Genomic DNA, 20,825 nt, shown 5'->3' with positions numbered 1-20,825 from the left:
GACATGTGAAAATAGAGAATTTTTAGATGAAAAAGTTGAGAGAAAAAAACGTCGATGTTGTAAAAAAGAAGGCGAAGTCAACTTCTCCTTCATGTAATTTAAGGGCGACATTATTATGTCCCAGGCGAAGATGTCGCCCAGGTCGCCCTCACGGCCGAGCCCTGGTATTTGCTAGGTTTTCGATTTTCATTTTTTACTGTCAAACAATATGCACAATTTGTTTCATGTGCGTAACACGTACAATTTTTGGGACTGTTGTTTTCGGATACATTATTTTTTCATCAATTATAATTTAATTTAGAAGTTCTTTAAAGAAGAAATAGAATGAAGATTACAGATGGGGTGATGCGGATGGTGTGGTTTATCATATTTTGAATTGTATTCACATGAAATTGCAATTGGAAAGACTATAAAAAATAAATAATTATTAAGAAAGCATATGTTAAATGTCATATTTCAAACATGAATATTTATCTGGTCTGTTTTATTAAGCTTATGTTAGCAACTGCTTTATAAACATATTATCTTTGAAATACTTTAGTCTGTATAATATGATATTTACATCAAAATAGATTGAATATAGAGCTAGTAAAAGTTTAGTTATTTATCTGTCGTGTCTATTATTACTTGGTTAATTAGAACTGCTGGAAAAATTAAGATACACTAAAGAAATATAATTATGTGTACTACAGTGGTATACTTCAATAATGTGATACACATATATGTGTGTTGTAATGCCCTACATGCAAACCCTTGTGTCCGAGTCTATCCAATTCTCCCTAGAGTCTCTTCACTTTTCCCTAAATCAGTGTCCAGGGAGAAGTCACTTCTCCTTAAAAGTTGAGCCCAGCGTGAGCCCTGTTGGAAATTTTTCAGCTCCCATTCGGGTAAAATATATACTCTTTTCCATTGGGAATGGGTCCGTTTACCGGACCCAATTTTGAATGAAAAAAAACACTATTAGCTGACAATAAAAAACAATAAAGATCAAGAAAATGCAAGTTAATGAACTTCTGATGTATTGAAAGCTGAAACATTTATAATTTTGCTATACAACAGTTTCACACTCAATCATTTCTGGGTGTGTATGTACTATTTAAAGGTGTGTTTTGGCAGTTTTGGTGATTTTTCCCCAATGGTAGATATTGAAAATTTGTCTGCAAGTAATGCATACAAATACTATGTTAAAGAATGACAATTATAGAATTGGACAAGACTTACCCACAGGTAAGGTGAACTTGCATAGAGTAGGTGGCCTAGTTTTGATGTTATTTGCATTAATGCAAGATGCAAGTCAGAATTTTAAGTGTTAAATTTGTACTTGCATCAAAACTTTATAATAACTGATAAAAGTTGAACATACTTACACCAGCTTGAATAAATAAAGGAATTGATTATTCCATTGTTCTATACTTAAATTTAGCCTCTAAGCATGTGATCATTAAGTAAGCAAGTAAGTAGTAAATGACTAGTATTAGCAAGTTGCAAATACAGCTACTATGTATTATATATAAGATTATTAGCCATCTGACTGGTCAAACGGTGTTAGATGTTTGCCAAATGCCCTGAAACACTGCTTGTTCATCAGATACACGCATACTGACCATCAGCAGATCAGGAGATATATATTATGGTTTGCCTGTTTCTAAGTTTATGTATGTCTCTGTTAATTTTGATTTGTATACCAATATCATTCTTAATTGTGATTGTCAATACTAGTTTTCAGTTGTGATTTCTATGGTAATGACGTTGTTTTTATTTAAAAAAAATTAGGCATTGTCAACATTGATCTTGTAAACACATTGAGGCTACTATTAAATGTCCCAATAAAATCTCAGCTGGGGTCTTAACTGGGTCATTGGTGATCAAAAGCTATGTCATCAGGTCAGGTTTAAGAAAACGCTTGTGAAGCCTCTGCATCTCACATTTTTAGCCAAATCACCATGAACCTTTGTTAGCATTTTGGATCGCCAAAATCGCCATCGGCAATTGAATCTTTAAGCTGGCAATTAAACTTGAAAATTTTAACCACAATGGAGATTGTCAAAAAAATCTATGTTTCTCCACAAGTGTATCAGTATTCCCTCTTTTTTTAAAGAGTACTCGGTACATACTTTCATGGGTAATTCCATATACACCACATGGGGTAAGAGATAATCCACTGATAGCAGATACCATGACATGCAATTTGAATAATCAAGTCACATTATGTAGTCAAAGATGCATCATGGGAAATTCTCAGGTAATTTCTAGGCACATACTGGTACATGTATGTTCACCGTCCAATAGGTTACGAGAATGGTTATGGGGGCTTAGTTAAATCTGGCAAACATTTTTTTTTATTGACATCAGAAATGAAGTGAGAGTCCAAAGTTTTTTCATTTACCGTATATAAAAAATGGAAATAGTACATTAAAGACGGTTTGGGGCATCATCATCACACCTTTTTACTATAAACAGTTCTTACTTATGAAAAGTTAATTGCGAATGATGAGCAATTAAATATTTATGCCGAGTAAGTTGTGAAAAATAATACCTATCAACAATTTGATGCTGTACCAATTTAATTCCAGTGCATGTATATTTTAACGTGTACATTTATAGCACTCATTTACACCGTTTTTCTACAGCCGCGTGACAATAACCATTCACTCTACATGTATGCCATGTAAAACCCGTGTTATAAGAAAGAGCACGTAATTTTGCTGTCATCTGCAATGTCAGATTCCAAGCATGGAAAGCGTGCTTTAACCCATTTCATTCGGCATTCGAATCGATTCGTACATACCCATTTCATTCGGGATACGAATAGACCGGTATGTGTTACTGACAGTAGAGAAACCCTGTGTATACGTCGGAAAAACGTCGTAAAACGTCATCAAAACATGTGGAAATTACCCAGAAACAACTTCCTTTGAGCATGCGCAGATAAATCAAAACAAAGCGCAATTTTTGAATAACAAGGAAGTTAATTTTGCAGAGTATTTCTAAAGCGATTTTGACAGTTTTTTTTTCATTTTCGTCATGGCGGATTCTACCGACATGGATAGCGATGGAAGCGACATTGAGGTCGATTTAAATAAGGATCTCGACACAAATACGAGTAATTTGAATGAAGAAAATGGTGAAGATGGCTTCGAATGTCAGCAAAGAACTGACAATGAATGGTTTCGTGGCTTTTTCGAATCGGATGGTGAACATGATGACGAGTTTGAAGGCTTCGACGTCGAATGGAATACTTCCAACTTTGACGACCGAAACGAGAGAACGTACAGTGAAATAGGTGGTTCAACGTTTGTTCACCCTGAAGATGCCCTGCCACATCATTATTTTGAACTGATCTGGGGTCAGGACTTGTGGCAGCATATGGTTACAGAGACCAACCGCTATGCTGAACAAGAGCAGACACTAAACCCACCACCACCATTTGCTCCTCGTTGGGTTCCAGTAGACATTCCAGCCATGAAGGCTTTCATTGGACTCTGTTTTTGTATGGGAGTTCTTCGTCTTCCGTCAAGAAATGACTACTGAAGGGTAAAGAAGCGTATGTTTCGTACTGCCTTCAACACCATCATGCCTCAGGACAAATTCAATCTGATCTGGCGCTACCTTCACCTGACAAACAACGATGCCCCAACTCCTTTCAGATCAGACAAACTTAAAAAGATAAGGTGGTTTTTTAACTATCTCAAGGACAAATTCAAGGCCATGTACAAACATGTTACTGTGGATGAAAGTATGTTGAAGTTCAAGGGGCGTCTGGGCTTTCTTCAGTACATGCCATTGAAACCAACTAAGTGGGGCATAAAAGTGTGGACATTGGCGGAGAGCGAAACTGGCTACATCCACCAGTTCCAAGTCTACACTGGAAAGGAAGAAAATCAGGAGAAGGGCCTATCACACAGAGTGGTGACAGACCTGATTGGCCATCTGAACCATACAAACATTAGATTTTTTATGGACAATTACTACATGAGTCCGGCCTTTCTCACGGATCTGCACATGCGCGGTGTGTACGCCTGTGGCACAGTGCGCAACAACAGGAAAGGCTTACTAACTGCACTGTTGCCAAGGAATGTTTTGCTGGACAAACACGAGTTCCTGGTGGCCCAGAAAGATGAACTTTCTTGTTGCATTTGGCAGGACACAAAGTGTGTCATGGTCCTGTCAAACTTCCACAGTCCTAATGACATGGGAACTGTCAACCGACGATCTGGTAACCCAACACAACGATCTGTGGAAGTTCCCAAAATGCTTGAAGATTACCAGAAGTTCATGAAGGGAGTCGACTTGTCTGACCAGATGATTGGATATCATATCAACCATCGGTCAAGGAAGTGGTGGCGGCGTCTGTTCTTCCACTTCATGATGGGCAGTGCGTTGAATGCGTACATCATTGCAAAAGACTCAAATCCAGAGACAGTCGGGCGTGAATGGCCAAACATCCAGGACTTCGTTGAAGACCTTGCGGATGGCCTGATTGGCGATTACTGTGCTGGGAAGGATGCGCCAATCCTGGACACAGCCATCTGGCTCGTGTTCACACGATGGAGCGGTTGTTTGAAAAAGAGAAGGTGTGTGTTGAATGTCGCGCGAAGGCAAACCGTGGCGAACGTGTTGGTACTTCAAAGTTTGGTTGCGTTGAATGCAATGTGCCGGTACACCACCAGTGCTTTCCGGCACACATAAACAGGGCTAATAAATTGTGAGTGACAAACTTATAAAACAAACAGTTGACCAATAAGAAGATCAGTAATACTGTAAATATCAGTTATAATGTAAATAAGATGATTGTATTTTCAGTGAAAAATGTTGTGAATGATTGTTGTGTGGAATGCACACTGTTTTTAAAATGGTATTTTCAGTGAAAATGTTGTGTATGATAGTTGTGTGGAATGAACATTGTTTTCATTTTTTATTTCAATGTAAGTTTCTTTGTATAGTAAGTCTGGACATATGTGGACCGTCATTTTGGTACATACACTTCAACACCGTTATTTCGAACACCTATAATCCGAAGTCACCGTTATTTGGAAGTATTTTTCCGGTCCCGATTTTGGTTCTTCTTTGTTTAATGTAAAATTTCATTGTTAATCTGAAAGTCGTTAAACCGAAAAAATTGTTAATTCGAAGTGATTCTGTCGGTCCGAACACTATAATTCGCACCTAATCATCAATCTTTAATCCGAAGTCAAAGCTGTAAAACGCTGAGCATAATTTCACACCTTTGTCGTCTGGGCATGGTGCGTCAAAAGCTGATAATTACACCTTTGTCGTCTGCGCGTATCGTGTAAATTTTATTATGTCGTCAAAAGCCGATAATTACTATTTATGTAGTTTGCATTCTTAGTAACAAATAAACGTGTCACGTTAGGTCTGAGTAATTGTTGTCCAAGGAAATTCATCTTATATTAACTCTACCTTCTGCGAGCAAAACACGGGCGGAAGTGAGTTCTTCCATGTCCTTGACAAATAGGAGAAATATGTATGAAATACACGCGTCCAGTTTAGTGCTGTTCAGAGAGACATCGCGTCTTATTTACAAAAAATGTTAATCCATTTCCGAAAATGTATTCATCTGTATTTACATCATGTATGACAATTTGTGATATTCGTTATATTTTATATGTTCTGATAATTAGTGCATATTCATTATATTTTATATGTTCTGTACTAAGAGAAAACATAAAAAGAAGAACAAGAATCGTTTATTCCTTCGTTTGTTACAAGTAGAAATCTATTGCAATCTGACAAAAAAAGTAAACAATTATTAATAGTAGCGTGTAACCGATCCATGCGAATTCCACAACGTTTTATTATTACAGAATCAAAGAAGTCGTCTGTCAAATGTTTATTTCGAATTATCGTTTATCCGAAGTTTTTTCGAAATAACGGTGTTGAAGTGTACCTGAAAATATACAAGAAAACAATTTTAGTAAATATTGGAATATTTCTTATGTAACCTGAACCAGTTGCAGTAATTTCATTGTATTTTGTCATGATATTTATTATATTTAAATGTTAAGACCGTATAGTTATTTGTTGTCTTGATTTTTTTTCTTGAAAATAAACAGAGTTTGTATATTTTTATTAATTTTATTTCCTTATTTTATAGTAATATCATTATTATTAAGCATTAGATTTTTAGATCAATTCAATACCTTTCATAAAATGTATGGTTTGCTAAAGGTTACATCAATAATAAATATAAAATTCATAATTCAGTAGCATACTGTGTTGGTATTTTTCACTGTCAATGACACAGAATTATTTTGGCAATTTGTGCGCGTTTCCCATTGTACAGTATAATAATCATAACTTTGGTATTTGTTGGAATATTTTAATGATTTTTTCACTGTTATAAAGTGTATAAAATTTAGAATAATTATTACATGATATATGCACATTTTGAACTTTGCATCATATTGATTTATTTAGTTGAAAATGTTTCAACTATTGTTTCTTTATGATTTTAGTTTTATTTGCCGATTTTACAGCTTAATATTTTGATTAATTCTGGACATAATTAAATAAAAAATATACTGCTGGATTCAGAATTTTCTCTTCTTTCTAAAAATGTATACATATATAGGCTTTAAGCCCATAATAAATGTGCTACTGATCTTTATCATACATGACCCTCAAATGTCTGGCCTGGCTTATCAGTTATTGATCAGGTCTCAGATCTTGGGGATATCTTATCTGGAAGGTGGGGGGCAGAATGAAATGGGTTAAATAAAAATATACTAAAAACTCAGTACATGCATTATTTTAGCAGGGCTCGCGCTGTCGTTCGCCATTTGAGCCATATATATATAGTTAAGATATTTTTTAAATTCAAACTAATTTAAAAACTGCACATCAAGACCTACAGTCTGATTATGATCATTTTGCACATCAACATGTTGGAAAAAAATCACTGTGGTTGCTTAGTAAAACAGGGTTTTTTTTGGCCCGATTTTATAGCCGAAATTCGGCTATGTTCCCAATCCCAAAAAGTATACTTTTTTCCCAAAATGTGGCAAAAAATTCCCAATTGCAAAAAAAAAAAAAAAAAAAAAATTTTTTTTTTTTTTTTTTTTTTTTAGAAAGAAGTCTTATGTGTATTTTTTCTCAATTTTAATTCAATTACATCTAACAAAGTATTATATGATTTTTTCTTTTAATTTGAATGATTATAAAGAGTTAAATCAAATTTAGTATTTCCCTAATCAGTGGACTTTTCGTGTGGAAAAAAAGGCTAATGAATTTATTTTCCCAATTTCATGAAAATGCCGATAAAATTCCCAATTCCAAAGCCATGGGCTATCTTCCCAAAAAGTGGAAAAAAAAACCTGTAAAAGGAACTTCATACCATAACATTTTTAAAGTGAGTGCATAATTATTCGGTCACCCATTTTATTTTTTTTCCGTCCTCCTACCCGACACTTTTAGAAAAAAAATCCGAAAATCATTTTAATAAAAAATGTTGGCCTAACCTAGGTTTTCATGAGAACCCAAGATTTTATTTGGGAACCATAGTTCTCATGAGAGGTCAAAGGTCAAATATATAGCTTCAAAGCTGTGCAAAAGGGGACATAGTGTTTCTGACAAACACATATCTTGTTAATATGTGTTGTTTTTCAACAAAACCGGATATGTCAAGCATTACAGTATTACATCAATTAAATACTGAAAAGCAATCTGTAGTTATTCTGACAGCTGATGTGGCATGTTCCCATAGTCAAATTTCATTGAATGGTTGAGTGTACTGTTACTATTCAACTTCTGCCCTGAGTCGTATTACATAGCATTAGCTGCAATTATATTGTCATGTTATAGATGTCGCAAGATAGATATCGCACAATACCATTGTTTAGTATTGTCATAATTGTATTAGTATTTCATGTATATGTATACAGGTACATTTATTTATATAGGGTTTTTAATGATATACCGTTGTATCCTAATACCGTGATATATATTGCTTTATAGCAGGGGTCGGCCTAGGGTCAAATTTTAGGGATAAGTCACTTCTCTCTTGACTGGCATATAAGTAGAAATTAACAGAAATAAAGGAGAATTCATATTTTTTTTGTTATATTTTATCTATCTTGTAATAAGTTGCATTATTTTACCATTTGAGATCACTGAATACTACATGTAAATTAAGAATCCTGCTCTTGCAAAAAATATTTTAATTGTTCGTTGAATTAACAATAAAGTTTAAAGTAGAAAGAAAACTGTTAAATAGACAACTTACTTTCAGCTTTTTTTTTTGGAGGGGGGGATATTTGAATTTATAAATGATTAAATAAAAAAAAATCTAAACAAAACATTTTAACTACCTCAGCTCATTTTTAGCTCGGCGTTTTTGGAGAAAACCCCGAGGTATTGTCATAGCCAGCTCATCGTGTCGTCCCCTGTCCTCGTCGTTCTAAAACCTTAACATTTTGTTAAGGTTTTGAACATTGGCTCTCAAATCAAAGTTCTTCCACGTACAACTTTGAAACTTCATATGTAGATGCACCTTGATGAGTTCTACATGCCACACCCATTTTTGGGTCAATAGGTCAAAGGTCAAGGTCACTGTAACCTTTAAAAAAAAAAAAAAATCTGACAAGCTTTCATTTATTCAAAACTGCACCCATAGCCGAGCGTGGCACCCATTTTGCTGTGATCTTGTTCCAGGTACAACAACAAATAAAACCTGTCAGATAAACAAGTCTTTGACAATCACAACAGTCAGAGGGGCGAATCACGTGATAGTCAAGATGGCGACGTCCATGCAGAGACAGTTATTTTTCGCCATTTTATACCCTTCATTACTTTTGTTAAATTTTTAAATGGCGCTCATTTTCCAGCCATATCAGTTAACATTTGATTAGAGGTTTTCTGTATTGAAATTCGCTTTATATATAGACTTTACTGCTAGCAAATTTTCTTTAGTGGAACTTTAATTAAAGAAAGACATTTTCCAGTGAGTAAAGTCGAGATAAAGAGGGAATATCAACATGAAATAAACGCTAGTTACTTTCTTGCTGATATGGCTGGAAAGTGAGGCATTTAAAAACTAAATACAAGTAATAAAGGGTATACAATGGCGAAAAATACCTGCCTCTGCATGAACGTCACCATCTTGAATATCACGTGATTTCCCCATCTGCCTGTGTTACCCAATGATGTAAAAAAAACAAGCAAATTAGTTGAATTGATATCCCCCGCCAATATACTTCTGGACACAAAAGTTTTCTGGACACACACACAAAAAAAGCATTTTTTCAAGATACAAAGGGCCATAAGTCCGTTATTATCCGATGGTGTACAATGCCCTTTGGCGTGCATCATCCTCTTATCCATATATATACTCATACCAGGTTTCAATGAAATCCGCCAAAGCACTTTCAAGATATGGCTCCGGACACAAAAAAGCATTTGTTCAAGATACAAAGGACCATAACTCTGTTATTAACAGATGGTTTACAATGCCATTTGGCGTGCATCATCCTCTTGTCCATATACATACTCATACCAAGTTTCAATGAAATCCACCAAAGCACTTCCAAGATATGGCTCCAGACACAGAAGTGACGGACGGAAAGAAGGACGGATGGAAGGACGGACAACACCAAAACAATATCCCTCCACCTATGGCGGGGGATAACTATGCCTGAAAAATCTGCTAGCCTGTTTATCTACACATGTCAATGGTGTCGGTCAACTTTGAAGGCCTGTGATGAGAATGCTGAGTTAGGGTCAGTTTCTAGAGAGTTACAGCTGTAATCTTGTGACATGATCAACAGGTAGCAATTTCAAAAGGCATCTATGAATACTACATGACTGGATGCATGCACGAACTGTCCATAGAGCATAAAATATAATTTTTATGCCCCCCTTCGAAGAAGAGGGGGTATATTGCTTTGCTCATGTCGGTCCGTCCACCAGGTGGTTGTCAGACGATAACTCAAGAACGCTTTGGCCTAGGATCATGAAACTTCATAGGTACATTGATCATGACTCGCAGATGACCCCTATTGATTTTGAGGTCACTAGGTCAAAGGTCAAGGTCACGGTGACCCGAAATAGTAAAATCTTTTTTGGATGATAACTCAAGAACGCTTATGCCTAGGATCATGAAACTTGATAGGTAGATTGATCATGACTAGCAGATGACCTCTATTGATTTTCAGGTCACTAGGTCAAAGGTCAAGGTCACAGTGACCCGAAATAGTAAAATGGTTTCCGGATAATTCAAGAACGCTTATGCCTAGGATCATGAAACTTGATAGGTAGATTGATCATGACTCGCAGATGACCCCTATTGATTTTCAGGTCACTAGGTCAAAGGTCAAGGTCACGGTGACCCGAAATAGTAAAATGGTTTCCAGGTGATAACTCAAGAACGCTTATGCCTAGGATCATGAAACTTGATAGGTACATTGATCATGACTCGCAGATGACCCCTATTGATTTTGAGGTCACTAGATCAAAGGTCACGGTCACGGTGACCCGAAATAGTAAAATGGTTTCCGGATGATAACTCAAGAACGCATATGCCTAGGATCATGAAACTTTAAAGGTACATTGATCATTACTTGCAGATGACCCCTATTGATTTTCAGGTCACTAGGTCAAACGTCAAGGTCACAGTGACCCGAAATAGTAAAATGGTTTCCTGATGATAACTCAAGAAAGCTTATGGCTAGGATCATGAAACTTCATAGGTACATTGATCATGACTCGCAGATGACCCCTATTGATTTTCAGGTCACTAGGTCAAAGGTCAAGGTCACGGTGACCCGAAATAGTAAAATGGTTTCCGGATGATAACTCAAGAACGCTTATGCCTAGGATCATGAAACTTGATAGGTACATTGATCATGACTCGCAGATGACCCCTATTGCTTTTGAGGTCACTAGATCAAAGGTCACGGTCACGGTGACCCGAAATAGTAAAGTGGTTTCCGGATGATAACTCAAGAACGCTTATGGCTAGGATCATGAAACTTCATAGGTACATTGATCATGAGTGACAGTGACAAAAAACATATTTACAAAATGGCTGTCACTACAACTGAGAGCCCATGTGTGGGGCATGCATGTTTTACAAACAGCCCTTGTTATAGTAATGTGTTTATATTTCATATTTTGGAAATTATATATTGAATTGAATAATTGATATATGTATTGGGCTAAATTTACATAGAATGTCACTTCATGATGACTGTTAGAAAGATTGTAGTCTGTGATGTATGTTTGAAGGTTTGATGATGATAATTATGTTAAGTATAATAATAAATGGACAGCCAGGTATTCAGCCTTCAGCTGGTTTGCGAGTCCCAACGGCAGCTGGTATGCGAGTACCAACGGCTAGTATTGTTTGTTTGCTATATAGGCAAAGGAGGGATGTAAGGGAATGAATTGGCTTCATGAAGGAGAGGATGTGTGGAAACTATCGAAAGATCACTGCATTGGATTAATTGGATTTTAAAACTAACAAAATAAACTGTGTTTGCAGGAATTTAAGTATAAGGTTGCCCTAAGGGTATTGTTTTTTAATAAATTGACTTGAAAATTAGAGCGAAATGGATTTCTCCTAGCTAATACAGTGACATAAGCCAACTTTCTGCGAAATTCTTCCCCAGTCACCTTTCGGCTCACCCCTTTATAGGAATATTAATTAAAAATTGGTAAAGGAGCCCTGGGATTTCATTCATATGGCACATCTGCACTATTTTTTCAAAAGCTAGAAATACAATGACATCAATATTGTTAAGGTTATGCTTATTGCCAAAACTAATAAGACAATTATGAAATTGAATGATGTTTTGTTTTTGTTTTTTCGGCGTAAGCTGCATAAGCCAGCTTTTCACCTTAGCCTGACCTTTGTAAGTGTCCAATAAAATTCCAATAAAATTTCCCGCGGCTAGGTACGAATGAATACACTTCATTTATTCCATTGGCTGATTTGAGTATACCACCAGAACATTGGAAACATATCCGCGTCTTTGTAACACTGTTTTACTGTATGAAACAATTTTATCTCGAATGAAAAGGCTTAATAGATAGAACAGTTTTACACTCAATTCTCGACATCAATACAGTTTGTGCGTACACCTTTTATTTTCAGAGTATTACCAGCGCAAGAGCGTTTATACTTAAAAGGCTATGTTCTCATATTTAGTGCTTACTTCCTTATTCCTGTCAACATGTTAACATGTAAAAGTATAAAGAGCAATGGAAGCGAGGCCTCACTTTAAAGCATTGCATTTCAACCCGCGAGGTATATCGGGTCAATTCGCGGACATTCAGAGTTTATATACAGGTCATCACCGGAGTTGGCGGCCAGTAAAATAATCGTTATATAATAAAGACGCTATCCGTGAACTAGGTGACCTGGAATTTTCTTTAGACCAGAAATATGTTAAATGAAGATATTCAGCAATATAATTATGGTATGTAAATAATAGATTCTTAATGTGTTTTCAACAATACAATGATAAATATTATTGTTGATAAATTTAACAATAATTATTCGTCCATATTGCCTAATGTACTAAAGTGATATTATGAGCATGTAACAGTTTATAGGTGTCTATCGCAACCGTTGATTATTTTTGATGTTTCTACTTCATATACACTTATATTAATTAATGCAGCATCATCATACCAAAACAATATACCAAAAAGAGAAAAATAATGCATTTGAATATCAACCGTACTTTCGTTTGACAACTGATCATGCGTTTACGAGTTGAACCTAAATTTAGTTTTAGTGCAGATTTGTTCATACGACACAAAGACACGAAATTGTTTTACGGATCATTTCAGCTTACAGGACTGGGTGGGTCACGTAAGAATATCGAATATAAAATATATTTTTATAAACAACTGGTAGCAAGGTGAGTTGCAGATAATTAATCAGTAACCACATTTTAACTAACTATTTTGACCTGTTAATTCTTTTCAGCTCAATTCAACAGTGCAAAATGCCCATAATATCACTTTAAGCATTAGCACGATGATAATTGATACTGTTAATAATCGAATCAAATAGCAATGCCCGACAAACCACTAAAACAGGTTTGTTCGAAGAACGCGCCTATAAATACGGATACTTCTCGTGTGGCCGGTTGACTCATATGTTTAAATTTCACTTCCATTCTTCTTTTGGTTTTCTGTTTTGTATCTATAGGTTTATGACCAGCAATATGTTATAATGTAAAATAAGCCGCGAAAACTCCCCGTAACATCCCGTACTGCGTGTGATGCAGCTAAGAACTGCACAGAAAAAGACATTCGCTATACTTGATCTCATTCATTAAACTATTTACGCCGTATATCTTTTTTAAAGATATTTCTTGTTTTAATTTACAAAATAATGATTTCCATCACTAAATGTTATTTAAAGTGCCTATGCAGGGTGTTGTTTTTTTTGGCCCGATTTTATAGCCGAAATTCGGCTATGTTCCCAATCCCAAAAAGTTTACTTTTTTCCCAAAATGTGGCAAAAAATCCCAATTTCCAAAAAAAAATTAATTTTTTTTTTTAGAAAGAAGTGTCTTATGCGTATTTTATCGCAATTTTAATTCAATTACATCTAACAAAGTATTTTATGATTTTGTTCTTTTAATTTTAATGATTATAAAGTGTTAAATCAAATTTAGTATTTCCCTAATTAGTGGACTTTTCGTGTGGGAAAAAAGGCTAATTAATTAATTTTCCCAATTTCATGAAAATGCCGATAAAATTCCCAATTCCAAAGCCATGGGCTATCTTCCCAAAAAGTGGAAAAAAAACCCTGCTATGTTATGATTGTTAATTCTAACACGGCAGGCGACTTGTTTTCAATAGACAAAGAAGGAAATCAAGTGTAGGTTATTCTGCAATAACTTATGGGCGGAGCTTAATGTTTGAAAATAGTTCCGAATAAATAAAAAAAATATTGCAGTAAAATGCACATGCTAAAACCCGCCCTAAAAGAAATGTAATAAATGTAGCATGTATATAAATGTAATGAAACAACAAATTGTATATTTGGTAATAAGTGGCAAAACCACACCTACTTAGGAAGCGTAATTCAGAAAACATTTATAGCATGTCAGCTTTTCAGTAGCATCAATAAACGTGACGTCATTAAGTTTCTACGATTGTTGTTTTCAATGAAAGTGACGTCATTTGCAAAATATTTATGAATGAAAACGACGTCATATGTTTGTACAATTCAATGACGTCACTAAATAGTGAACTTTGTACTAAGAAGGGCGGAGTATTGAAAAATATAGTTCACATCCTAAAGCTTGAACCAAATCAATCAGAATCGTGTTAGAATCGAAATAATATTTTTCTATGATGGTTTGTTGTCGAATAACCCACAGTAAGTTGTATAGATGCGTGTTATCAAATCACTCATGCTTCGCACTCGTGATTCGATTCCTACGCATCTATACTCCTTACTGTGGGATATTCGACAACAAACCATGATAGAAAAATATTATTTCTTAAATATATTATGATATATAATTTAGAATCTGAAACATATCTAACTAAACAAAAAATTTATTTCAGCTGTGAAATGTCAAATGGCAATTAAACAAAATTTTGTTATTGGATATTTTATCCATTGAACAGTATAATGTCTCTTAAGACAATTCAAGCTTTTACATAATCAGCCCCTGTCTAGATTTCTTTTATCAAGGGAGGCAAATCCTACAAAACGTTATGTTGGGGAATGTGATAGGGGTCTATTTGCAGACTTGTTGGCTGTCAGTGTTGGTCAGATTTTGTTACCTTCTTAATTATTGGTTAATTGGGCCTTTTTTCATAGAACTAATAGACTTCTCTGAATGTTAGGTATATTGGAAAACAAAACAGAATTGTGAACAGTTTTGTTGGCAAATAGACTAAATACATTGACACTGACATTTAAACCTCCTCATCTATCAGTATTATTGTTAATTTTCCATTTGTTAAACTTGAGAAAGTTTATCATGGTTTATGTTGTATTTAAAACTAAGTAAACTGTTAAGCACATTATATCCATATACAGTGTTTTCATGGGCAGATTTCCTGTGGCATAAGCAAGTTTTTGTCCATTAACTGCTAGAATTCCAAGTTTTTAAGTTGGAAGTCTAAGGTATAATTCTGTAAAAGTATATGTAAATAACACACATTTTTAGTATATTATTTGATAAAATAATATTCCAGAATAATGATAAATATCAATAATATTTGTGTGTGAACAATATGTATGTGACCAGTTCTTGCAGATTAGTGTATTTATTTTATGAACCTTTTTAATTGACAGTTTTAATATGAACACATCCCTATGCAGATGATAATACCTGAAATTTATTAAAAAGCATAATTATCTTAATGATTTATCTATTGTTGATTTTGTACCTATGTTAAAACTGAAAAACTTAATTCTGATTTTATTTATTTTGTTTCAGATGTTAACACGCTGATTAAAGTGGTCAACAATAATAATTATGCATCTATACAGACAGATTGGAGAGATGTAAGTAATTAAATTACAATTCACTGTCTTGTGGTCATCACAGAAGGTTAAGATCATCCCTTATAATAGTCTCATTTATAAGATGCGCAAAGAATTTAGAGATACTTTTTATATGGACTTAATTCTTTGGAACGTCTCATCGGTGAAGGACCTTCTATGTGTTGGAAACCAGAAAGTTTAAATTTTCATCAATTTGCGTAAAATTGCAAAATAACATTACCAACTCATTCAGTGTTAATTCAGAAGTCCATTTTTACCTCAAATATCGTCGATTTAAAGTTAGAAAGGTATAAATTCTTCAATTAAACTTCTGCTTAAATCGCAAAACAATCACTAACCTGTAGCCATGCCATGAAACTGATTTAAATATGAACCAATCAGAAGAAGGCATAACGGTGTAACGTTTATGCATAATTTTATTTAACATGAGTTTTTAACACCGACTTTTACCTAACTAGATCTAGTATGCTAATCTTTGTCGATTTAATAAGCGTATGTTCAAAACAGATATGGTGCATTTTCTATTCACTCTTCTAAGTTTCAGCAAGTTTTTATGCATGTCTTTTTCGCACCTCTGTCTGTGTTGTTTTATGTACTTACATTCTACGTTACATAGGACGGTATACTGTACGATCTGTATCAATATTATTTATGTACAGTATAAAAACAAAAGATGTAATTTATTTCAGAACTTTTTAATTGTCAATTTAGGAAAAAAAACAATGATAAATTAATCCAGAAAAGTAAAACATCGGTTTACTATGTAACGCTCTGCACCACAACAGACGAACGCAAACTGTATTTTACGCTGTTTATTCTTCCACATTTAAACCAGATGTCGTGTTATCGATTTATATCTACACAGCGAGCGAATCGAGAGATATTGAAAAATTGAATAGTGGTTGGATTTAAATTGCTTTGGCTTGCAAATTTCAAAGTGTCATTTCATAATTTTTACGGAACATTATCGAGAAATGAATTATCTACACAGGTATGTAAATATTATTGCAATCCGTTGATATTAAGTGTCTTATATCGGGGCTTGAATGTTGCGCACAAAATCCTTGCGCAACAATATAGACAAAGAAGGAAAACAGTCCAACATATTTTAAATGCCAGCCAGGTTGGACGCTCCAAATATTACCAATATAAAAAGTAGCTTTATATTTGAGAGCGTCAACAAGTTGGACTACCCTTATAATGGAGGTTTAAGATCATAACTTATACTTTGAAGTTTTCAGTTATCTCTTTTATAAAAGTTTATTGTCATCCTTTATCTGGAAGTTTGTTCTCATCTCTTATCTGTAGCTTTTTTGTCATCCCTTGTCTGGAAGTTTGTGTTCACACATTGATTTTAGTTCAGTTTTTAGCATAGGTGCAACGCACCTATGCTTAAGGTATATACTACATTTCGAAACTGCACATGATACGGTTGACCATTATGAAGCCTTACCTGATCAAAAATCAGACGAAATTTCTATTTAATATAGTATATGGTAATTCTACATTTTTTTATTTGGAAACATTTTTCTAACGTTTTCTTCCAAGAATTTTGCTGACACCGTTTTAAGTGAATTTTTCTAATACCGTTTTATGTCAAAAAATCTTCTTATAACCTAAAACAAATTTCGTTCGTAAAACAATTCTATCTGCACTATAAATCTCAATCTCCTACGCAGTGGTCTCCCTTATACTAGAAGTTACTGACCGGGCGAAGCAAGGGAAGTAACTGCTGTGAGGAGTTTCTATAAAGGTTACGCATGCGCAATTTATTTCCTTCTATATTACATATAAAATAGTTGAAGTTCGATATCAATTTTTACCATGATCAAGCGCATACCCACTATATCATCATACATCATTGGAAACATTAATGCATAATCTTTTGAAAAAAATGCATGTCATTAAATTCTATACGCGCAAACTCAAAATATTTACCCTAGAATAGGCAAACCGGTTTTGACAGCTGTGCAGACAACCATTTTGGGCTCAAATAGTATGACCTACTTTCAAAGCCGGGAACCATCAACACAAAAAGTAGAGCACAAAAATGGCTTATTTTCTTATTGCTTACAAATATACCTTCAAGTTGATACCAAAACCAACCATTTGCAATGTATTTTACAAATCCTAGGCAGCATGCACTCAACAATGTTTGCTAAGTATCAAACTGACTGCATGTAACCCTAAAAACAGGAGTTCCGGTTTGGGGTTATGTGACCTAAAAATTTGCATTCAGAAATCTGTATTCAGAACAAAATCTGTTGTGCACGTCTGCGTCTAACGCTTACCACAATTTTTACGACTAATTCTTGACGCAGACGAATAGGGTAGCGTCTATTTTCATTTGTGAAAAGAATAGTTCGATACAGATCTGTCCGTGCTTAAATTTTGAAAGGCTTGGTTAATTATTTTTCATAAGCGTTTCAAACACTGATGTAAATGGAAAGATTATCTAATTAAATAGTCGGTAATTGTTTGAAATTATTGATTTGAGAAATTCGCGGATGGCGATATCGAACTACATTATACCACGTGACGCCAATCTTAAAAATAACTTTTCTACTTGATAGCCTTTTAGTTTTTCATTCAGTCAACTGTTCACTTAAGATTTACTTAAGCAGCAACTTCCCTGTATCTTGCACCTATGCTGTTAACGCCATCGGCGCTCTCGTTGGCTTCCTGAGCACAAAGTGCTATATGTGAGCCTGTGTGATCACCTTCCATTGTGTGGTGTGCTTTTAAGCTCACCTAAGCACAGCATGCTTAATGTGAGTTTTTGTGATTGCTTTTTGTGTGTCCTTCATCGTGTGTTGTCCATCATCAACATTTACCTTGTGAACAATCTAGAGGTCACATTTTATTTTCAATTGTCATGAATTTTGGTCAGAACATTTTCCCCATTATATCTTGGCCAAGTTATAAACTGGGTCCTGAAAAGTCAAAAACTAGGTCGCAAGGTGTAAAATTAAAGAAAAGGCTTCTAACACTATAGAAGTCTAATTTATGGTCAAATATACATGAAACTTGGGCAGAACATTAATTTTGTTCTAATAACATCTAAGTTGAGTTTGAAAAATATTTGTGGTTCATCAAAATACATGGCAACATGGTGTGGGGCAGGTTTCCTTATACAGTGATTTTTTTTGCCCAAAATTACCGCTAATATTGGTCTGTTTCCCAATATGATAATGCAATGTTTTTTCCCAAATATTTGTCCAAAACATCCAAAAAAAAAATGCCACATTAATCCAAGAAGGTAATAAGAGTATAATTTTTACAGTGTGAAAATTATGTAGAATGAGTGCCAGCAAAGCTTGTCGAGTATTTGCCGAACAACAACTGACTTATCTATTGGTTTGCGAATGTGAGCCAAATGTTTTGTATGTTTTTATGTCCCCCACTATAGTAGTGGGGGACATATTGTTTTTGCCCTGTCTGTTGGTCTGTCTGTTGGTCTGTTGGTCTGTCTGTTTGCGCCAATTTTTAACATTTCGCAATAACTTTTGCTATATTGAAGATAGCAACTTCATATTTGGCATGCATGTGTATCTCATGAAGCTGCACATTTTGAGTGGTGAAAGGTCAAGGTCAAGGTCATCCTTCAAGGTCAGAGGTCAAATATATGTGGCCAAAATCGCTCATTTTATGAATACTTTTGCAATATTGAAGATAGCAACTTGATATTTGGCATGCATGTGTATCTCATGGAGCTGCACATTTTGAGTGGTGAAAGGTCAAGGTCAAGGTCATCCTTCAAGGTCAGAGGTCAATTATATGTGGCCAAAATCGCTCATTTTATGAATACTTTTGCAATATTGAAGATAGCAACTTGATATTTGGCATGCATGTGCATCTCATGGAGCTGCTTATTTTGAGTGGTGAAAGGTCAAGGTCATCCTTCAAGGTCAGAGGTCAAATATATGTGGCCCAAATCGCTTATTTTATTAATACTTTTTCAATATTGAAGATAGCAACTTGATATTTGGCATGCATGTGTATCTCATGGAGCTGCACATTTTGAGTGGTGAAAGGTCAAGGTCAAGGTCATCCTTCACAAGGTCAAGGTCATCCTACAATGTCAAACATCATATAGGGGGACATTGTGTTTCACAAACACATCTTGTTTACCAATGAATGTGCTATGTAAAAACATGCCATATAATATACATTTATAACATGATATTGTTTGATTGTATATGTAACTGTTGTAAAATATTGATTTATAAAACTATTAAGTATATGTTTGGTTCTTATTAATTAAAGAAGAAGTACCGGGTTTAGGCAGTATGAATACTCTTTAACTGGAGATGCAAATCTATTGCAGAATCATGTTAGTAAACAAAAGAATATTAGAAATTGGTTAGCTCGAATTCCAGATGGCTCAATCTTATGTTGTGGGTACCCAAGAGTTCGAGCCATATGGTTATAAAACTGTATAAATTTTGTTAATGTTTTTCCCATATGATATTCAATAAAATATTCGTTTACTGTATTAAATTCAATAAATTGAAAGAGGCTATTTTTAAAATGTGTACCTATTTAAGAATCTATTTAAGAATCTATTTAAGAATCTACATAAATCTAATGATAATTTGTATGAGTTTGAAAATTGTTCTAGTCTGATGAAAAATATGGCCACCAGGGGGCGGGGCATTTTCCTTATATGGCTGCCTTGTTAACTCTCTAGAAGTCTCATTTATGGTCCAATCTTTATGAAACTTGATTAGAACATTTGTTTTTTTTATAGACGAGTTAATTGTTATTGTTTACACTCGGGATTTTCCGCGCATGCGCACTAACTGGTTGGCAAAAACACTGGTTACAGTCACGTAAAACATGTATAAAGGACTTTTGTTTAGTCAATTAAACGATAAAAAATCCGAAATAAACATTACAACTCTTAAACAATAGTGCAAATATATCATATTTAGTACCAATAAATGTATATTCGTATATATAATTTCCTCTTTATAAAAATACAAGTTAGTTATTAGCATCAGAGTAAACGTGGTGGTAAGACTAAATACTGACAATACCACACAACAAAACAATAAATTAGCTGTATTCTTTTTTATAGTAAGACTTTAAAAAATGATATTTCAAAACTTATAAAAGATATATTAATTTGATTATAATTATAAATGGTGTGGATATTGTTAACTTATTGCTCATCAGCGATCGAAACTGTGTTATAAGAGGCGCATTTAATCAATTATAAAACAAAGCCATAAAAAACGGAATACATTACAATCGTTAAATGTTGTGGTAATTTTCTTTTTCGTAGAAGGAATTTTCGTTTCGTTTCCCTTGAATTACAATATTA

The 20,825-nt window shown here is 34.5% G+C and overlaps 1 protein-coding gene across 1 annotated transcript in view; it reads left to right on the top strand.

Moving 5' to 3' along the window:
- Positions 1-20,825, top strand: part of LOC127865832 (prominin-1-A-like) — a 127,378-nt gene that overhangs the window by 7,618 nt on the left and 98,935 nt on the right. Inside the window, exon 2 of the mRNA XM_052405860.1 lies at positions 15,432-15,499. Within this exon, the coding sequence (XP_052261820.1) occupies positions 15,432-15,499 (68 nt within the window). The remainder of the gene's footprint in view (positions 1-15,431; positions 15,500-20,825) is intronic.

This window comes from Dreissena polymorpha, chromosome 2, assembly GCF_020536995.1.
Source record: "Dreissena polymorpha isolate Duluth1 chromosome 2, UMN_Dpol_1.0, whole genome shotgun sequence".
Lineage (NCBI taxonomy): Eukaryota > Metazoa > Mollusca > Bivalvia > Myida > Dreissenidae > Dreissena > Dreissena polymorpha.
Note: the sequence above shows the minus strand (reverse complement) of the source record. Positions and strands in the feature narration are given on the sequence as shown.